Source organism: Passer montanus, unplaced genomic scaffold (assembly GCF_014805655.1).
Source record: "Passer montanus isolate IOZ18808 unplaced genomic scaffold, ASM1480565v1 scaffold35, whole genome shotgun sequence".
NCBI classification, from domain to species: Eukaryota; Metazoa; Chordata; class Aves; order Passeriformes; family Passeridae; genus Passer; species Passer montanus.
In genome coordinates this window covers 3,263,573-3,283,276 of record NW_024368263.1, presented here as the reverse complement: position 1 = coordinate 3,283,276, position 19,704 = coordinate 3,263,573, and the positions used below count along the sequence as shown (strand labels likewise).

At 52.2% G+C, this 19,704-nt stretch overlaps 2 protein-coding genes across 7 annotated transcripts; both read right to left on the bottom strand.

Annotated features, from left to right (window-relative positions):
- Positions 1–2,491: 2,491 nt before the first annotated feature.
- On the bottom strand, positions 2,492–14,526 carry LOC120505389 (MYCBP associated protein). 5 transcript variants are annotated; one of them, XR_005628217.1, is made up of 18 exons: positions 14,147–14,526; positions 13,303–13,436; positions 12,084–12,434; positions 11,421–11,595; positions 10,982–11,097; positions 10,130–10,280; positions 9,835–9,950; positions 9,043–9,143; positions 8,309–8,420; positions 7,663–7,849; positions 6,947–7,134; positions 6,248–6,394; positions 5,861–6,073; positions 4,953–5,074; positions 4,107–4,222; positions 3,263–3,344; positions 3,013–3,095; positions 2,492–2,678 (listed from the first exon to the last, which is right to left on the bottom strand). XR_005628217.1 is itself a non-coding variant. In XM_039715819.1 (18 exons), the coding sequence occupies exons 1-18, from the start codon at positions 14,190–14,192 to the stop codon at positions 3,087–3,089; spliced, it is 2,547 nt and encodes an 848-aa protein (XP_039571753.1). In that variant the 5' UTR covers positions 14,193–14,526. The 5 variants fall into 5 exon arrangements, 2 of the variants coding, with proteins under 2 accessions (XP_039571753.1, XP_039571755.1); XM_039715819.1 differs by lacking the exon at positions 2,492–2,678 and adding an exon at positions 3,534–3,646 and having other exon boundaries at positions 3,087–3,344; positions 12,084–12,187; positions 12,287–12,434; XR_005628218.1 differs by lacking the exon at positions 3,013–3,095 and having other exon boundaries at positions 2,497–2,678; positions 3,150–3,344.
- Positions 14,527–14,608: 82 nt separating this feature from the next.
- RSAD1 (radical S-adenosyl methionine domain containing 1) lies at positions 14,609–18,130 on the bottom strand. 2 transcript variants are annotated; one of them, XR_005628220.1, is made up of 10 exons: positions 18,009–18,130; positions 16,961–17,094; positions 16,677–16,881; positions 16,239–16,604; positions 16,085–16,148; positions 15,850–15,997; positions 15,725–15,779; positions 15,245–15,348; positions 14,962–15,171; positions 14,609–14,771 (listed from the first exon to the last, which is right to left on the bottom strand). XR_005628220.1 is itself a non-coding variant. In XM_039715829.1 (9 exons), the coding sequence occupies exons 1-9, from the start codon at positions 18,111–18,113 to the stop codon at positions 15,012–15,014; spliced, it is 1,341 nt and encodes a 446-aa protein (XP_039571763.1). In that variant the 5' UTR covers positions 18,114–18,130; the 3' UTR covers positions 14,836–15,011. The 2 variants fall into 2 exon arrangements, 1 of the variants encoding a protein (XP_039571763.1); XM_039715829.1 differs by lacking the exon at positions 14,609–14,771 and having other exon boundaries at positions 14,836–15,171.
- Positions 18,131–19,704: the final 1,574 nt, after the last annotated feature.

Below are 19,704 nucleotides of genomic sequence, written 5' to 3'. Positions count from 1 at the left end.
GTCCCAAAACCCCACCGTGGGTATAGGACCCAGCAAAGCACTGCTTGCCCTCAGCAGAGCCTGGCTGCTCACCCAGACCCCCTCTGCCATTGGAAATACACTGGCATCTTCTGCTTGCTGCATTTTCCTGCAATTCCCCCTCTCCCCATCCTCACTGGTGGTGATGGTGTCTTCAGGCCCCACTCACGTGATGGGTTTGGAATGCAACTCCCAAGGCCAGGAAGGTTTCTCACCTTGGTTATTTAGCAAACACAACACAAATCATTAACACTAATACAAATAATGCCCACGCTTGGGAGAGGAGAAGGAATCATTTCCTCGCCTGGCTGCAAGGACTCAGCCTGACAGTGTCCTGCAGAGTGCAGGGCTGGCAGCCCTGAGGGTCTTGTTGCTGAGGACAGAGCCCACATCTCACTCTAGGCCTCTAAATAAGAGGTATATGTTTCTAAAGCTACTCTGTGGAAACCACCTCTAACTCCACTGCAGTTCCTGTTCTGTTACTTCCACAAATCAATGCAAAAGGAAAAAAAAAAAAAGAAAAAGGCAGCTGGCTCACAAAAAGCTGCAGCAGCCAGACAGCAGAGTACCACAGTTGCTGGCCCAGCACATCCCTTCCTGCATGCTCCTTGTACCTTGTCCCCTGAGGACACTCTTGTCCAAGGAAGAGGCACTGGCAATATTTATGACAAAAAATTATGACAAGAAATTCGACTGTTCACAGGTTTGTTCTCCTTTGCAGAACTTCTATGCCGCCCACCTGCCCTCTGCTACCAGTCTCCTCCCTGGCAGGGAAGATGCCAGCACAGGACATTCTTCCATTGTACGTGACTGATGTAAAACTTTCATCTACCCCGTGTTGTATTAACAGATTTTCCTGTGGGCAGATGAACACATGGAGCCTGGTTTCAATAGACTGAAGATATGGATCCATGGAGACATGGATGGGCTTTGCCATCCTTTAAGGTAAAACGACCAAATGAAAGGATTCCTGCCTCTCTGACAATCACGTTGCCTCTAGAACATGCAGACTCCCTCTCTCCTAGAAACAGATGGCTTGAGCAGTTTGAGTTGGGCAAATTCACAACGCTGATAATCATCTCCAGGGAGGCAGGAGCTATTGTCAGAGCCTGTGAGACACACCCCAACTTCAGGCCTTTTTCCTCCTAATTCTCAAAATGTTGCTGAAATTCTCACTCCAGGAATGCTGAGCAGAGACATTCCCTTTGTGGGTCTGTGCCCACTGAGCCAGAGGAGGCTCCTGCTGCTACAGAAGCCAAAATGCTTCCCCACACCCCACTATGAGAAAACAACTCAAAAGATGAGGAGCCTCACCTGGCCAGTGAAAAGAACAAACTGTGCTTTGCCTTGGTATTGCTTGGAGCCAAGGGGAGAAACAGATCCTCTCCCCAGGGACAGCACAGGAGTTAAAATGAGAAAGCAGAAGACACCAATTCAGCAGAAGGAGCAGTCATTTCACTGTGCATGTGCAGCTGCAAGCCAGCCCAGGACAGGGCCAGTGCCCAAGGGGCACACCTGGAGCCACTGAGCTCATGGCTGAGCTATGCTGAGCATGGATAGGCATCTGCTGCTTAACAGCTCCAGTGGGATCACCATCCCCAATTAATGATCTACACTGATGTCACTGCTCTGCAGGGCCAAAGCCTTTCTGGGGAATGCTGTCCAGCCACTTTAGCAGGAAGGTGGCACTTAGTGACACCAGGCCAAGACAGACCCCACACAGAGCTCACTCTGCCTCCAGAACCTGCTCCAAGTCCAGTGTGCCACACTCAGGCCTGGGATGCCTCCACAAAAAGCCCCATTCCAGCAGTGATGCACACAGATGGAAAATGGTGATGAGCCCAGACACACAGGCACATGGACAGACAGGAGGGGTGGCTCTAACATGAGGACTTAGCATGGCTCACAACTTTTATAGCACAAATTTTGCTCATTTAAGAGTGATTAGTCTTGGAAGGAAGAATGTAAAACCTGGCTCAGAATGGGGCGTGGGTACCTGGAGCTCAATGGAAAGAGATGGCAAGATCAGCACAAGAAGGAAATCTGTGAGTGCAAAACCAGGCAGGGTGGCACATCCCTTGGGACAGTGTTTTTACTGGGATCCAGAATGCCTCAGAGAAGCCTCCTGTCAGCAAGTCCGAAGGAGAGACTGGACAAGACACCAAAAATATGATAAAACCCAGGGTGGATTTGTCTACTCTCCTGGTACCAGTATTCATGAGTACAAGTACAACCTGCTCACTCACCTGCTAGCAAAGCACAAGACACAAAGAATCCACCTCATGTTAACTGGCACTTTTAAATTCTCCTTTAGCAGAAATACCAGTATTTTCCAGTCTTAATGTTTTCTGAAGTGGTGATACTTCTTGCCTTGTCTCTTCTTGGCAAGTATCATCTGTAGCAGTAACAGATGATCTAGCAATAGTCTCACATCACAGTGTGTCAGAAAAGAGGCAGCCCGGTATTTGTAACCACTGAATCACTTCAGACAGAAGAATCTCCACTCCATTTGTGTAAATATGGTTATTTATTTTATTTTTTTTAAGCAAGTCTATTTCTGCATACAAAGGGCTTCACTCCCACTTCAGAGCATGTTACTGCTTCAGATCCTCAAATAAAGACACCATTTCACTCACCATTGAATCCAGCAGACTGTAAACCTGTAGAAATTCAAAAGCAGCTGCAGTGAAAATACGTGAAGAAATCCTGAGGCTGAGATTGACAGAGATGGTTTTGAGGTACATTTTCAAATGGGCACACACACAACCACATAGAAGTGGGAGCCTGCAGCTGACAGAGCTCTAGTAATAACTTCCCCGGCTATGAAGTGTGTTTAACATTATCCAAGGTACAATTAATTCAGCTGATCCCTCCAGAGTCTGCAAGCAATGCTAAAGACATCCCAGATAGAAGTGCCGCATGTGGCTGTGTGATGGCTGCATTTCTGCTAACAGATTCCAGGCTGAAACAAATTAATTTGGATTTCACACTTACCTTGCTGCAGCACAAGGGACATATGTCTGCCAGTTTTCTGAGTTTAACAAAATATTTGCTTCTCCCCCTAAGCCTCAGTGTGCCTTACAAGAAAAGAACAAAACCAAGACAAAGATACAAGCTTTGGTGAGACTCACTTCAATGTAGAGCTTTTCCCGGTATTTTTCAAGTAAAACAGAGTCCACTTGCTCCTGAACAGGTTCTGCCTCAACTGGAGTTGCAGCTTCCTCTTTCACCTTCTGCTTCTCACCTCTTCCTTTGATGGAGTCTGCTCCCCCTTTCATGTCGTACACAGAAATGGAAGCTTTCAGCTTCCTGCTGCCTGAATGATCCTAATCAGGGACAGACCAAGGGAAAAAGGGACACAGGTCAGGACACTGCTCAGACTGCTTCAACATCCATCTCCCAGCAGCAGCACCTCTTTCACTGGGTTGGAAATGAGCTCAAACTCAGGATACACAACCTCAGGATGATCACACTGTCCCCAGCACTCAGAGGTCACCAGACATCCCAACACCTACCACTTTCTCCTTCCCTGATGTCCCTCTACTTTTTTTGCCTTCTTTATCCTTTTTCTCTTCTCTCTTAGTAAATATTTCCTTTCCTTTTTTTGTTCCTCCTTGCTTTACTTCCTCTACAAAAGAAAGGATTTCAATTAACCAAAAGCATCCACGCATCCAGAAAGTCCATCCCACTGCACTAGCACAGTGGGAACATATTACTTTTGCAGTATATTCTCATCTTTTTATTAATCTGAGATGTACTGCACTGAAAAACAATACCTTGAAGACTTCTTTGTTTAAATAAGGAATGAAGAGGTCTCATTGAGGCAGTATTTGCTGGGTCAGTCTGTGTGAAAGCCATGGCTAGACCTAGCTGAATTAAAAGGCTTTTTTGTGGGGATGTTTTTTTACTGGTGTCAAACCACAGATCCCAATTAGTATTGTTACTGTCACACAATCTGCCAGGTTTTTTCCTGATGCTTCTTCCTCAGGGAAACATGTTGAAATTGACATTTCAGTTCAAATTCATCATGTTTTTTGTATCTGCAACAGCCCACAGAAAGCAGTTGCTGTGCTAAAACTACCATTTACCTGTTTCCACTGGAGCAGCTTCTACATAGATGTCCTTCTTAATCAAACCAAGCACAGATCTGAGCCTCAGAGAGTGACACACCAAGCCATCAATTGCTCCACGCCACAGCTGGAGGCTGAGAAAATGGTCAGGATCAGAAGGGAGACAGTGCAGCAACTGCCACCTTGTTGGACCCTGTGCCCAGAAGTGAAGGCACTTATAGCTGACAGCTGCCCTGTGCAACTAAACCAACAGAACAGCACCCACTGCCTGAATATCTGTGCAGGGGGATGCTAAATTGCTTTCCTCATGTTGGAGCCCTCTGAGGTCTCAGTGGTTTGCAAATCAACAGGCTCCCAGGAACCCATAAACATTACTGTGAAACTAGGTCTGCTCTTCAACATGACACACGTTGGTAAATCAACCTGCTCTGTGTTTACCAAGAGGAACCTGCATCCTTCTAATTTAGGAGCAACTCAAAGCTGTTGATATGTTTACAGTCTGAAAGCCTGAGCAAAGAACAGAGAGACTGTATGAGGGAGGAGACAGTTATCTGAGTAAAAGGGTACAGAAAATACCCAAAGGTTTCATAAATACAGACTGGAATAATCTTGCCAGAAATAATCTTGTACACTCTCCAAAATTACATACATCTAATATTCTAAACTTATCTCCAAGAAAAAAAAAAAAGACATTTGGGTCCTAGACAGCTGCTACAATTAAGCTATAAAAAACCAGAGTGTAAAGATGACTTCTAGACCTCATATAATTATGTGCACTCTGAATCACAACACTTGCAAGAGAGCTTGCTGAGGCTGTTGATCACACAATCTTTTCACAAGCTTTTCCTTGCAAAGGTAACCCACCAGAGTGGATACAGAAGGTCTGACTGAGTTGGCCTCTGTTCAACACACAGCTCCAGAGCTGCCTTATTGAGCTGGGCCAGTGCTTCTTCCCGCTGCTCCTTCCCGGAGATTGACATTATAGCCTGTGAGAGAAAATTCACAGGGGCTGTGGAACACTTCTCAGTCTTATTCCCAGTCCCTGAGCCCAGTGGAGCAGCCCACAGCTCTCTTCCTGAACACCAGTCTGAAACCAGGCTGCACTGGGCATTTAAATACCCAGACGGGGCTTCCTACACAGCTAGGACATGTCCAAGGTACCCAAGATCTGCAGAACAAACCCAGATTCCCTCACTGGACTGATATTAAGCCCCTTTGCAACTTCAGGTGTTCTGGGAAACAGGGATTCTATCAAGCTAGAAGGCTCCCTAGTAAAGCTTAGTTGTAGAAACAACAGAGAGATTTCCAAGAGCACACTACAGAAAAACCACTGACAGAATCCAACGCACTCTTGCTTTAATCTAAGGAGGTCTGTACTTTATCCACAGCCTGTCATGAGTGCCCCCTTAGTTCTCTGATGAATAGGAAGGGCTCTCCAAGGAGAAGAGCCCTTGGGGGAGCCACAGGAGGCTGCAAGCCCAGCCTGCCCCCACATTCAGTCCTGGGATGACAGAAAGCTAACAAGGGAAGAGCTTAAAATATCTATTATATTGTGTGCTTCTCTTTTCTTCTTCACACAACAGCCCACAAAGCCTCTCTTGGGAATCTCTTTACAAGAGCACTGAGGGTGTGGTCAGCAGAGCACACATCATAAATCTCACAAACTCCCAGCACATTGGCAGCAGCCCTTTAGGTGGGCTCTCACTGGGGCACGCTGGGCTGTTTTTAGGGGAATTAACACACCATCAGCTTGTGGGAACAGAGGTGACCACCTGTTTAAAGTCCTCAATGGAAAGGTTCCATCCTGAAGAACCTGCTTCTTCCTCCTCAGTGCTCTGGACAGAGGGAGGCTCCAAGATGCTCTCCTGGTACTCCACGTCCTCTGCAGTGCTCCTCTGGTCCAAGGGCACTTCCTCCTCCAAGACAGTCAGGTGCTGTCTCCACAGTTTATGCAGCTGCTTTATCACTTGATGTTGATAATGCAACTGTGACAATGGGGGAAAAGGTAAACATGAGCTGCACCTTCCCTCTTCAAACCCAACTGTTAAAGCTCCCACAGCAGACTCTGCCAGCTCCAGAACCCCAGGGATGCAGCAGCCCCATGGGTCTGCCCTCCCCACTTTTTTCAGTTGTGCAGTCCCTCCAATAGCAAGCATCACCTCGGGATTTTTCCTGTGGAACAGCTCTTCCTCTGTGACACAGGAATCCACAGGAGATGGGGTGCGTTCGGGCGTCCGAACTTGTTTAAGAAGTTCATTCAGGCTTTCTTTCACTATAGAAGCTCCTTCTCGAGCAGCCAGCTCATTCTGAGGCACCACAAGAACAACATGTGTGAGTCCCCATTCCCTATGCAAGCACACAAACTGAATCCCACCTGTAACCACACTATTCATTATACAGAGTTACAAGGACACGAACAACTGCAAACCCCGCTGAGCAGAGCAATACTTCCAACAGCTTTTCAAATAAACTCTACAAATCCTGCCCCCAAACTATACTTTTCAAAGCACAGTGTAATTTTCAATTTATACCTTAACTGCTATCATAGTGTACAGCAGTCAATCTCCTTCCCTCTAAGTAAATAATGAAATTAATTACCAACAGAAATTTAGTTCTTTAAAGGACCAGTGTGAACACTTTAGGAGACACAGTCATGTCTTTAGTAACAACATTACAATAGACTGCAGAGTTCCTCATGTCATTTAGCAAACCTGCTCAAGTATGTGCAGATATTCTGTAAATCTCACTCTCAGCAGTGATTGCACAACAATAAAAATACCATGTTGTCCACTCCCACCCTTATCCTCTATTTGCATATAAAGTTCAAAGCTCAGTTACCCAGCTACATGCTTGGTTACCTCCAATTTCTCTCTGAAGTCAGCCAATTTATCCTCATACACAGCAATTCCCCAAAGGGTCACCTGAAGCAGAGCTCCTCCTAATAACAGAGGATGTGTCCTAAATTCCCAGGGCTCACTGAAAATGCCTGCTCTCTCTGACTTGAAAATAAAAGAAAACGTCCGAGTTTCTCCAGGCAAAATTACACCTGAAATAAGAGAGAAAATGCATTGGTGTGCAAGAAGCCACCTGGTTAGCCTGATCCTTTTCCAACACCACCCCAAGTGTGCTTATCTCTCTAGGAGACTCTTTCCCCATAGTTTAGCTGGTTATCACACTTCATCCAGCTTTGCAACTTCATTCTCCCTCCAGATTTACTCTCAGCCCCTATGTTCCTGAACTGGCATTATTTTCATTGCACTCTCCTTCTACAGCAAGCTCAGTTTTCTCTCCAGAAGATTATGACCCGTTTGCCACCAGAAAATTATTCACTTCTCAATATTCCACCCATTTACACTCAGAGCAGAAGCAACCTCCTTTCCTTTAAGTTCCAGGAAAGGGATCTGCCTTGCACAGCTCTTTTGGGGTGAGTCAGCACTGACACTCAGGTTGGCTTCCTCAGGAGAAATCACCCAGCAGTGCTCTGCCATTAGTCAGACTCCACATCCCAGGCAACTCCCAAATTCCTGCTCTATGTTTGAGGTACAAAGGTCTTGGAGACCAGCAGCTCTCATACCTGGTCTGGTATCAAAGTAAAAGCAGGGCACTCTCCTCCCCCTGGTTTCTCTGGAGGGGATCTGCTGGGGAAGCCTCATCCAGTTGTACCAAATGGAAGCTATGCCATCATTGGTCACTGTCAGGAAGCTTTCAGCCTTCTCACTAGCCAGAGTCTCAAAGGTGAGCCGGGCAGCAATACCAATTTCCTTCGACAAGGAAGAGGAAAAAGATAACAATTTCTACTCCATCTGGCAGGATTTATCTTGCATGAAATCATAGCTCAAATAAGGGGTTGAGCCTTGGTAGGAGAACTTGTAAGGCAAGTCCAAAGAAGTGGCCATTATACAGAGAAAGCCTAGGAACCTGAACTGCACACCACAACAGCATGAAATCATAGCTCAAATAAGGGGTTGAGCCTTGGTAGGAGAACTTGTAAGGCAAGTCCAAAGTGGCCATTATACAGAGAAACCCTAGGAACCTGAACTGCACACCACAACCAGAGCCCTTCTGCTCCTAGATCTCCCTGGAGCAAATATAGGGATACACTACTAGGTTCAGAATAATTCCCCCATTCTCTGGCCTTGGAGTGACACTTATTGTACAACTGTGACTTGGGAGCTCAAATAGGCTTAGCTTGACTAAACAGTTAAAAATCTCACAATTACCCTGCAAGAAGTGATGCCCTTGATCCAACGAGCAGGCTGGCCACAGAAAACTAAAGATGGGACCTTTTCAGCTTCTGGATCCACAGTGAAGGAGTCACCTAAGGGGTCACTCCTAAAGAAAACAAAAGCCAGCATTTTCATGGAGTGAAATTCACTTCCAGAGAGGGGAGAACCAGGGGTGATTTACAAACCCTGTAAGAAATAACCCCATTTTATATTTTCTCACACAGTAATCTCTTTAGGGACAGAGCCCTGCAGATGTGGTGAACCCATCTAGCTACATGTCACTGGCAAGGAGGACAGGACAGCCAGAATATTAAAGAATGAGACCTGTCTAAGTACATGAGTGAAAAAGGACAAGAGACACTTAGGCTGTGCCTGTTACAAATGGGCAGGACAGGGAAAACTAGGAAAGTAATGATGGAAGGCTAGAAAAAGACAATCAAATGGAAGTAATTGAGAGTAGAATCCCACCCTTCCTGATCTAAGCTCTAAAGCTGCACAGAGTGAAGACTGGAAGAAGAGCCTTAACAAAACTTTTCTCTGATTCTTGCTCCTTAGACACAAGGCCCCAAGGCACAAAGGCAATAATATAAGAATATGCTCTTTATTGTGTCCTAGTGGAGACTTGTCTCCATTCTGGATAAGAACAGCTAAGGATATCCTCACAGACTGGTGGTGCACACCCAAAACTCTTTATTTTGCCATAAAGAATGCTATGAAGCAGAACTTACAGGATCTCAATCTCTTCAGAAATGGCAGTATGCAGAAAAGCCTCAGCTGAGACAGATGTGAAAGGCTGCCCTTTCCCAATCACCTCCAGTCCTTCCAGATCCTGGACATACACAGAAATTACCAACTCACAGTTGCTCTTTTACATAGAAAGGACATTAAAACACCAGACAAATGCACCAACTCAGCCACATAAAGTGAAGTTGTGATATCTTGCTTCTACAATGGCTTTTAGAGGCATCTGAAGAACACTCAAGGAACATGGGAAAGAACCAGTTCTGAGATTCCCATGAATCCTAGATGACTGCATCCCCCACTAGCAATGATGCACAGAGAAAGTGTCCTTCACACGTTTCTCCTCCTCAGAGACAGGTTTCAAAGACAAAAAAAGTGAGGTTTGCTCTGTTTGTAGGAGGAGGGGCCACCTGCCTTCAGGAGATTATTTCAGAGTGTGTCTTCCACATGGGTAAAGATCTCTTCCCTCTGCCCCACAGCACTAAATCAAAGTCCTGCACCAGTACTTGGAAGGTTTTTCTTTGCCTAGGTCCTGGAAGCTGCATGCTGCTGGTTTGGGATCTCTTCTGAGGCCCCTAGACCACTCCATGCAGCACTTTAGGAGGTCAGGCAACTCTTTCATAGGTGTGGCCCTTTGGAAATGTGGGAACTTCCACGAAAAACTGTGGGACCAAGTTTTAGTTACCTAATGCTTTTTTCAGAGCCAACTCCTGACAATTTTGTTACTCTACAGCACCTGACAAGAGACACAAAGAATATCCTTGTTCCTCTGGTCTTACTGGCTTATAAAAGCCCAGCTCCTCCAGGAGAGATTTTAGCTCCTGCCGTCGATGTTTCAGGAAAAGACTCTTATCCCAGTTTAGGTGGCAAGGAATCTTCTTTGGAGGCTTCACACCTGTGGAAGTACCAATACAAGAGCTCACTCTCTACACACCCACACACCTCATCAAATTTCATTCTCTGCCAAACTTTGGCCTTGTAGTGGATTAAAGTGGAGGCTCGACAGGGAAGGAGCTGTTTCTCCACACTTGTGCCCCATTTCTTTGGAATCAGCTCTCTGCAGTGTTCCCTTACCTGTTTCCCTCTGGATGGTCCGGGGTTTCCCCACATGAGTGAGTGGCTCTGGGTGCCCACGTTCTGTCTGGGTCAGGGTCAGAGTCAGCCCGGTGAGATCATCCCCAATTTGCTCAGGAAGGCTCCAGAACTCGCTTCCCACTCGGTATCCCTAGGGTGGGAAACAAGGCTCCCACTCATTGTTGTGGATACTACCTTGTATATGGATTGTTGTGCAGCTACCTGCTATTTTCAGAGGCACCTGAAGCTAAAAAGAAGAGGTCTAACCCTGACTATATGAGCATTTTAAAAGCCTATGAATTATCCATTTCTGCAGAGGAAGCCAAAATTTCTATCAGGCTGCTGTCAAAGACAAAAGAACTTTCTTCTACCTAGTGCACGTGAAGGCTGAATGTTATTAAAATAAAGCTTCACACAAATGCAAATTCTTTCATAGTGCTATAAATGTGAAAAAATAATTTTAACACAATACTCCCATAACCCTCCTGCCTCACCCATGCCCTTTTCTCCATGGCAATCACTAAAATCCAAGCCTAAAGCTATCAGATCTTTCTGCCCCTGGAACAGAAATTGTGACATGTTCCCGTGCCACTTCCCAGGGCACAAAAGTCTTTGGTGAGAATCAAGAAATGCCACTTGCTCATCACCACTTTCCCCTAGCTGGTATGGATAGCACAATTCAGGTTTTTATTTTTCATGTCCCTGAAAGCTCTGCTCAGACACCAAGCTGAGGGATTCAGAGTGGCTTTGATAAACATCTCCTGACAGCACTTCAGAGACTCACTTAGAACAGTGTGTGTGCTTTGTCACAAGAGCAGCACAATCAGGACACACGAGAAGTGGGGCTCTCACCTTTCCAGGAAATAGGGCAGGGAGACTCCGGTCAATGAGGTCACGTTCTTCCTGGATTTGCCTGTAATTGTCTGACATGTTCATCAGCAGTTCATTCTCTGGCTTGTGAAGAATTTCTATAAATATAAAAACATCACATCATTGGTGCTGCACTTCTGGGCACACCCTTAGCCACTGTAATTGTTCACCTGTAACCCACTTACACTGCTCCCTGCCAAATCCACTCCTCTCCTCAACCACAGCCACCAGCTCACCCTCCCACCACAGCCAGAGCCAGCACCACGAGCAGTGTGGGAGCTCTGAGAACATGGAATCAGACTGCAGTGGCAATAGGAGTGACCCTGGTGGGCAGTGACTGCTGCCATTTGGGGTGGGGACATCAAACTCCTCCACTTGCACAGAGAATTCCACAGAATGAGACCTCCTTAGCTTTTCTCACCTCCTAGGTGTTTCTCCTGCTTTTTCCTCATTGCCATATGATGGTTCCAGTTCTGGAAAGCTTTGTGCTCTGCTAGTTGGGCCTGATGTGACGTTTCTTTCTTCTCTCCCCCATGTTCCTCTTCTAAAGCTGCTGCAGTAACATCTGGATGAGGAACCTTAATAGCATCTGCTAGCTGATGAGAAATGAAACATTAAATGAACCTCTCCATGCACACCAAAACAGGAATGGGAGAGGGGAGGAGAGAAGAATTCTTCAGATTGACAGCACTGTTACATTAGCAATCTGAGAGGAAGGGAACCAGGGCAGTGGGGACACACTAAGATCCAATGGAAGTATTTATCTGAGTAATGAGACTCCAGCAATGGCATTGCTGCAACACCAGCTCTTCCCTGACACCATCAGCAGGGCACATAGGGAAGAGGAAGCCTGTGTAATTGTTCCCTCCATGACCTGGTCCTGCACACAGGACTCCAAAACCTGCTGGTGCAGTTTCTGCAAAGGCAAACCCTCCCCCAGAGTGTGACGAGGCTGGGAAAACCACACCTCAGGCCTGCCCTGCTCCTGATAGGTGCTGGAAAGCATCCAAAGGTACTGCAGACACCACACTCTACCCCTGGAAAAGTGCTATGCAGCACCATTTTCCCAACTCTGCAAATGAACCTGAGTGTTCCTTTTGGCCAAGGCTTCCATCTTTAACTCCTGGAGACTTCCCAAAATGTGATGAGGGAGGATCTCTTCACAGCCATCCTCAAACTGTCTTGGTACTACAACACACATATAAAAATACCCAACCAGAGCCAGGTCACTAAAGTCTGGCTTAGCAAAACCAAAACCCAGAGGTAAGAGGTGAAGTTGAAGCCTACCAGGAAAAGTCAGGGGTCCTCTGGGTGCCTTGGGGGGCACAGGATGTGCCACGAGGTGTGCCACCTCCTTGGGTCGGTATTTTCGGACGAGGTAACTCCTCTGAACTGGAATCCTCCCAGCACCATAGGCAAGGCGTGGAGCATGAAGCTGCAGGAAGTGAAGAGTCACAGGGCAGTTAGAACACACTGACCTTGATTCCATCTGATCCCTTCAGAACATGCACAGGAGTCATGTCAGTGCACTTCCTGTGAGGGTCCTGTCAGCCCTGGATAGGGAATTTTCACATGGAATGACAGGAATGGGAGTGGATTCAACGTAGAAGAGTTGGTTTAGATTACACAATAGGAAAAATTCTTCCCTGTGAAGGTAGAGAGGCCCTGGCACAGAGAAGCTGTGGCTGTCCCATCCCTGGAGTGTCCAAGGCCAGGCTGGATGGGGATTGGAACAACCTGGGATAGTGGAAGGTGTCCCTGCCCATGGCAGAGGGGTGGAAATAGGTGAGTTTTAAGGTTCTTTCCAAGACAAATCTTCTATGATTCTTCCCCTACAAGACACCTTACACAGCAGTCACTGTCTTACTCCTCTTGGTTATAACAGGGGCACAAAAGGAGAGTTGTAAAATCACTTTCCACAAGAGAATTCTGCTGCTGTGTCACTCAAACGCTTCCACTCACACACTGTGATCTGAGTTTGGGAAGGAAAGCCATGAGAGCTACTAAACAACTTACAAGTCTTATTAGATCAGAAAGCTGAAGATGTAATTTTGAAGATGCAGATGACTTATCCTTCCATTTGAAAGGACTGTAGAGGCACTTCTAATCCTTTACATCTACAACTGAACCTGATGAGCTGACATCTTACCATGATAAAAAACCTGACAGACAAAATGGCATGAGAACTCAGCTGCAGGAGTGGGTGTTGGCTAAAGCAAACGGGCAGCACCTTCTGTTAAACACCCAAAAGGACAGTGTCAGCTAAGGCAGCTGTTCCTAGCAGTAAAAATACTCATACATACTTTCTCCAGGTCCTCCACTTTAATTTCAAGTGCCTGGAAGTCCTCTTGTTGCAGAACATATGGAACAGGCTCAGGCTCAGGCTCAGGCTCTTCAATTGTTAAAGAGAGTCGTTCAAAAGACTTTTCCTTCCTGCCTAAAAAACAGATGAAGAGACTTCTTCAGCCTCCCAAGAAGAACCATATTCCTCTCAGGCTGGTTAATGATTTCCAGCTGAATTATGCTTTGGGATTATTTCTGTTTAAGGTTGCAACGAACAATTAAATTCAGCATTTCTTGTAATTGAAAGAATGAACCACTGAGAAGCTGCAAAGACCAAAGTGGGTCAAGTAAGAGCGAACTGTCTCACTTTATTCAGATGAAAGACAACGGTAAGATAAATGCAAATAAATACAGATCCCTGCAGGTGGAACAACACATTCCTGGAAAGTTTCCAGCTCCAGCTGCAAGTACAAGCACACGGATTGCCTGCGCTCACCCTGCACGACTCGGATAACAAAGAACCGGGTTTAAAAAGCTGCTCAGTGGCATGACAGCTCTGAAACAGCAAACCCGGGCTCTGAAACAGCAAACCGGGCAGAGCCGGACGTGGGGCAGCTCCGCCGGCACCTGCGGGCAGGCCGAGCTCAGGGGATCCCACCAGGGACTGCTCCCCTCAACCTGCGGGCCCCTCCCGCTGGAACCTGCTGCTTTTATAAACAACAAATCACAGTAACGACAGGAGGTCACTGGCTGGGGAAGGGGCTGGTCCCGGCCGCTTCAACCGCGGCCCCGCCGAGGCCTCACACCCGGCCCGGCCCGGCCTGGGCCGCCCGCTGCCGAGCCGCGCCCTGCTCCCGGCCGTACCAGGAAGAGTCCGGTTCCGAGACCGACTCCCCCGCCGCGCCGCCATGTCCGTGCCACCGGCCCCACCGCAGGTCGCGACAGAAAGCGACAGGGAACGACACAGAGCGACAGGGCCACGACAGACCCCACAGGCCCGACAGGCCCCACAGGCCGCGCGGGCCCGCAGCGCAGCGCCCCCTGCCGGCGCTCCGCGGCACCGCTCCCCCGGGCGGGGCGCGCCATGCGCATGCGCCGAATTGCTGCGGGGACAAACCCGGGATACCGGGACATGGAGGACATCGGGAGACTTCGGGATATTGGGCACACGGAACTCTGGGCGACTAGGAACACCGGGCCTCAGGACACCCGGAACACCGCGCTACAGGGGCCTACCGTGCAGTAACCCCTCCCGCCGGCCAGCGTGGAAGGTCCAGCACACTGCCAGCACACTGCTCCTGTGGTTTATTGTCCATTATTATCCATTATTATCCATTATTATCCATTGCGGCCGCTCGCAGCCCTCGCGCCCCCGCCAAGGCTCGCTCCTCCGCCGGGGCGCCCCTGGGTGGGCCCTGGGCAGTGCCCAGTGCCCGCTGCAGCTGGCAGAGCAGGTCGGGCAGCAGCGAGTCCAGCACGGCCAGTGCCCCTGCCATTATTAACTGCTCCTGTGGTTTATTGTCCATTATTATCCGTTGTGGCTGCCTGGAGCCCTCGCGCCCCCGCCAAGGCTCGCTCCTCCGCCGGGGCGCCCCTGGGTGGGCCCTGGGCAGTGCCCAGTGCCCGCTGCAGCTGGCGGAGCAGGTTGGGCAGCAGCGAGTCCAGCATGGCCAGTGCCCCTGCCCCAGCACACTGCCAGCACACTGCTCCTGTGGTTTATTGTCCATTATTATCCGTTGTGGCTGCCTGGAGCCCTCGCGCCCCCGCCAAGGCTCGCTCCTCCGCCGGGGTGCCCCTGGGCAGTGCCCAGTGCCCGCTGCAGCTGGCAGAGCAGGTCGGGCAGCAGCGAGTCCAGCACGGCCAGGCCGGCCCAGCTGCACCGCAGGCCGCTGCGAGAGAGGCGATGGTGAGACCCGGCGCCCCAGGGAGCCCCCCGGCCCTGCACGGCTCCCCGCGGCTCACCCGCTGTCCAGGACGAGCCAGCCCTGCTGCTGCAGTGCCCGAGCCTCCCCCGGCTCCCCGAACACGGCCTGCAGGCTGAGCTGGGGGGAGAAGTGCCCCCAGCGCTGCGTGCACGGGGCAAGAGAAGGATATTAGTGATGGGGAATCCACATCCCAGTACCCAAAGGGGCTGCAGGAGAGCTGAGGAGGGGCTTTGGAGAAGGGAATGGAGTGACAGGAAAAGGGATGGATGGAAAGGGCAGATTTGGGAAGAAATTCTGCTGTGAGGGTGGTGAGGCCCTGACACAGGTTGCCCAGAGAAGCTGTGGATGCCACATCCCAGAAATGTTCAAGGCCAGGTTTGACAGGGCTCAGAGCAACCTGCTCTAGGGGAAGGTGTCCCTGCCCACGGCAGGAGGTGGAAGGAGATGGGCTTTAAGGTGCCACCCAACCCAAACCATTCCATGATTAGCGCTGGGTCGATGTGGGGTGGCTCCTCACCTCGTGCGTGACGCCTTCATCCGTGCGCAGTCCCAGGGTGAGCAGCTCCTCCAGCCTGTGGGGACACACAGAGCTGTGGGGCAGCACAGACAGGGAGGGGGCACGGGGGGGACCCCAGCACTCACTGCTCCAGCGGGCTCAGCACCGCCCGACTCCTGGTGCCGTGTCCCTGGCTCTGCACCTCCCGCATCCAGGCGACAGGCTCCAGGGTCTGCACACGGGCTTCCCGGTGACAGCCGCCCTCACCTCGCAGCACAAAGCGCCCGTGTGCCCCTGCAGCAGCCAGGTATGGGGACAAGGGAGCTCACAGGGCACGTGGCCACACATTCCCCCCACACTGGCCCTCCATCACCCCCTCACCTGGCCCCACACCGATGTACTGCTCAGCCCGCCAGTATGAGAGGTTGTGGGTGCTGAGGGCGCCCTGGGGGAAGAGTCCTGAGGTGAGGGGAGCAGCTGAGCCTGCTGGGGGACCAGCATAACATTGCGGGACACAGCATGGGGGGCGTCCCACCTTCCGTGCAAAATTGGAGACCTCATAGTGGCGGAAGCCGGTGGCCTCCAGCACATTCCGGGCAGTGTGGTACATGTCAGCCAGCAGATCCTGGGGGGGTGCGGGCAGGGCCCCGTCCCTGACCTGGGCTGCCAGCGCCGTGCCCCGCTCCAGCGTCAGCTGGTACAGCGAGATGTGGTCGTCACAGAGCCTCAGGGCCGCCTCCAGCCGCTGGGCCCAGGCGTCCCCGCTCTGTCCCGGCAGCCCAAACAGGAGGTCGATGGAGGTTCGGCCAGGGAAGAGCCCCCGAGCTGCTTCCACAGCCTTCCGTGCCTCTGCCGCCGTGTGCTCCCGGCCCAGCATCCTCAGCTCGGCGTCATCCAGCGACTGCGGAGGGAGCACGGTGACCCTGGGGTGACGGGGGGCTGCGGCGGCTGCGGAGGGGACAGCCCCTCTCACCTGGACGCCGATGGAGAGGCGGTTGACCCCGGCTGCCCTGAAGCCGGCAAGGCGAGAAGCGCTGGCGGAGCTGGGGTTGGCCTCCAGCGTGACCTCGGCACCAGCAGGAAGGCGGGCAGCCCTCGCCACAGCCTCCAACACCGCCGCCACAGTGCCGGGGCTGGCCAGGCTGGGGGTGCCCCCGCCGAAGAAGACGGAGGTGACGCTGCAGGGCAGAGGGTGTAGAGCTGCGGGTGGGCACGGAAGGGCCCAGCGCTGCCCATGAGCCCACCCCGAACACCCACCTGTGCACCTGGCTGAGGCGGAGCAGGGTCTGCGCCTCCCGCACCAGGCAGGCGCGCACGGCCGCCTCGTCCACGGCCGGCACCACGTACGTGTTGAAGCTGCAGTAGGAGCAGCGCTTGCGGCAGTAGGGCCACTGTGGGCAGGGGCAGTGTGGGGGGCCATGCCCTCACCCCCAGCTGCTCAGTTTTGAGGGGAACACCCCCAGCCCAGTGCATGGACCTCAGTGCGCCCCACACGTCCCACAGGTGTGACCCTCATGGGCTCGGGGACCCCTCAGTTCTAGCCCCATGACATGTTCAAAGCTGGGATCCCCACGATGTCTGTAAGCCCCCGGGGGTTCCACATGCACCCACATGTCTGCGAGCCCCGAGGAGCCACATCCACCTTCCGCCTGTGCCAGCCTCGTGCCCCTCGAGGTGTACATGCCCCAGGATGCCCATGCCCTCACCCCCAGCCGCTCAGTTTTGAGGGGAACACCCCCAGCCCAGTGCATGGACCCCAGTGCGCCCCACAGGTGTCACCCTCATGGGCTCGGGGACCCCTCAGTTCTAGCCCCACATGTTCAAGGCTGGGATCCCCACGATGTCTGTAAGCCCCCGGGGGTTCCACATGCACCCACATGTCTGCGAGCCCCGAGGAGCCACATCCACCTTCCGCCTGTGCCAGCCTCGTGCCCCTCGAGGTGTACATGCCCCAGGATGCCCATGCCCTCACCCCCAGCCGCTCAGTTTTGAGGGGAACACCCCCAGCCCAGTGCATGGACCCCAGTGCGCCCCACAGGTGTCACCCTCATGGGCTCGGGGACCCCTCAGTTCTAGCCCCACATGTTCAAGGCTGGGCTCCCCACGATGTCTGTAAGCCCCCGGGGGTTCCACATGCACCCACATCTGCGAGCCCCGAGGAGCCACATCCACCTTCCGCCTGTGCCAGCCTCGTGCCCCTCGAGGTGTACACGCCCCAGGACGCCCCGTGTGTCCCCACGTGTGCCCACCCGTGACTCCCCCCGCACACACACACACACACAGCCCGGGGTCTGTCCCCGCTCACGTGCACGTAGAGCGCGGCCGTGTCGGGGGCCGCTCCCGGTGCCGCGCCGGGCAGCGCCGCAGCGACACTCGCCAGCGCCCGCGGCCAGCCCCGCGCCGCCGCCATGGCCCCGGCGGCACCGAGCGGGGCCGGCCCGGGGGAGGGATCGGGGGAGGGATCGGGGACAAGGTCCTGCCCTCCCGGCGGGGCTGGGTGCGGGATGATCGCTGTGAATGATGCCGGTGCTGCGGTCAGTGCTCCCTCGGAGCTGGGAATGCGGGAGTCAGTGTCCTCTCCCGCTGCTGGGGATGCCATGGCCGGTGTCCTCGCCCGGTGTCCTCGCCCGGTGTCCTCCCGCGGTGTCCTCGCCCGGTGTCCTCCCGCGGTGTCCTCCTCAGACGCCCTGTCCGAATGAGGTTTTTGGGACCTGCCCCCGCATCCTTCCCCGGCTGCTCCTCGCGGCCGGGAAGGGTTTTCCGGAGTTTCGGCGGAGGAAGGATGCTTGTCCCCACTCAGGGTCGTGCGAAGCCGCAGCTGACGAGCCTCGTGACTATTAATAGAACTCTGAAACGCCCATGACAAAGGCTGGGACTGCAGGTTCCCGTTCCCAGGCCAGAAGTGCGTAGTTCGGTGTAAACCACCCGTGATGTAACCTTCCCTCTCCGGGGGGATTCCGAGCAGGCAGCGAGCACTATAAGAGTGGAACTCGGGCACGGGCAGGGCAGAAGCCACAGAGCGAGCCTGGAGCGCTGCACACACCGAGACCGCACTGGCAGACAAAATGGCCAGCTCTGCCTCTCCCGTGAGTATTTACAGCCGGGGTGCATCATTCCAGGGGCTGGGAAGGGGCAGAGGGTACTGCGGAAGGTGTCCTGGCTGGCGAGGGCTGGATGTGCTCTGGGGAAGGCATGGGATGGTAGGGAAGGCTTCCTTGGGACCAGGGCTCATGCCCATGGATGCTCCCAGAACAGGAGCAGGAGTGGGGTGGCAGGGACTGTTCCCCTGTGCTGGCTGTGACCAGGACCCACTGGCTTTCTTTGTCTGTCCTCGCCAGCCAGGGCTGGTGTCATTTCTTACCCACTGCCCCCCGTCTACAGTGAGTACATGGGGCACCTGTGGGCAGGGCATGGGTTGTGCCAAGGGTGGAAATACTGATCAGGGAGGGGAGGAGAAGCTCCACTCGCTGCAGGCCTGTCCTGCACCTGGGTTAGTGCTGTGGAAAGCAAAAAAAGGAAACAGTCCTTCCCTAGACATCAGTCACAGAGGCCCTCTTTGTCCCCAAGGTCCCTGGCTGCAGCTGCTGTCACACAGGTAACAGTTCTTCCCTCAGGAAGGAAGGTGACAGAGGTAACCAGGGAAGGGAGGAGACCTGAGTGAAATGTGCAAGGATTGGTGCTGAAACCAACCCCACAAGCAGTGTGGGTTGGTTTCAGCACAACAGGAGAGGAACTTGCTGGAAAGGCAGTGTACAGAAGGAGTCTGACACAAACCATCCTTGTTTTTGTCTTTCACAGTGCAGACGTGTACAGGGGACAAGGCCCTGACGTCTGCTTCCATGGGTAGAGCCCACAGCCCAGCTGTGAGATGAAGGATTGAGACCTCCTGACTTCTTCTTTCTCACCACTGCCCTCCACCCACTGGAGGAAGCCAGAGCATGGAGGGGGCCCAGCCTCGGCTCTGCTCGGAAAAGAAGCAGGAGGGAGGCAGCAGGAGGTCA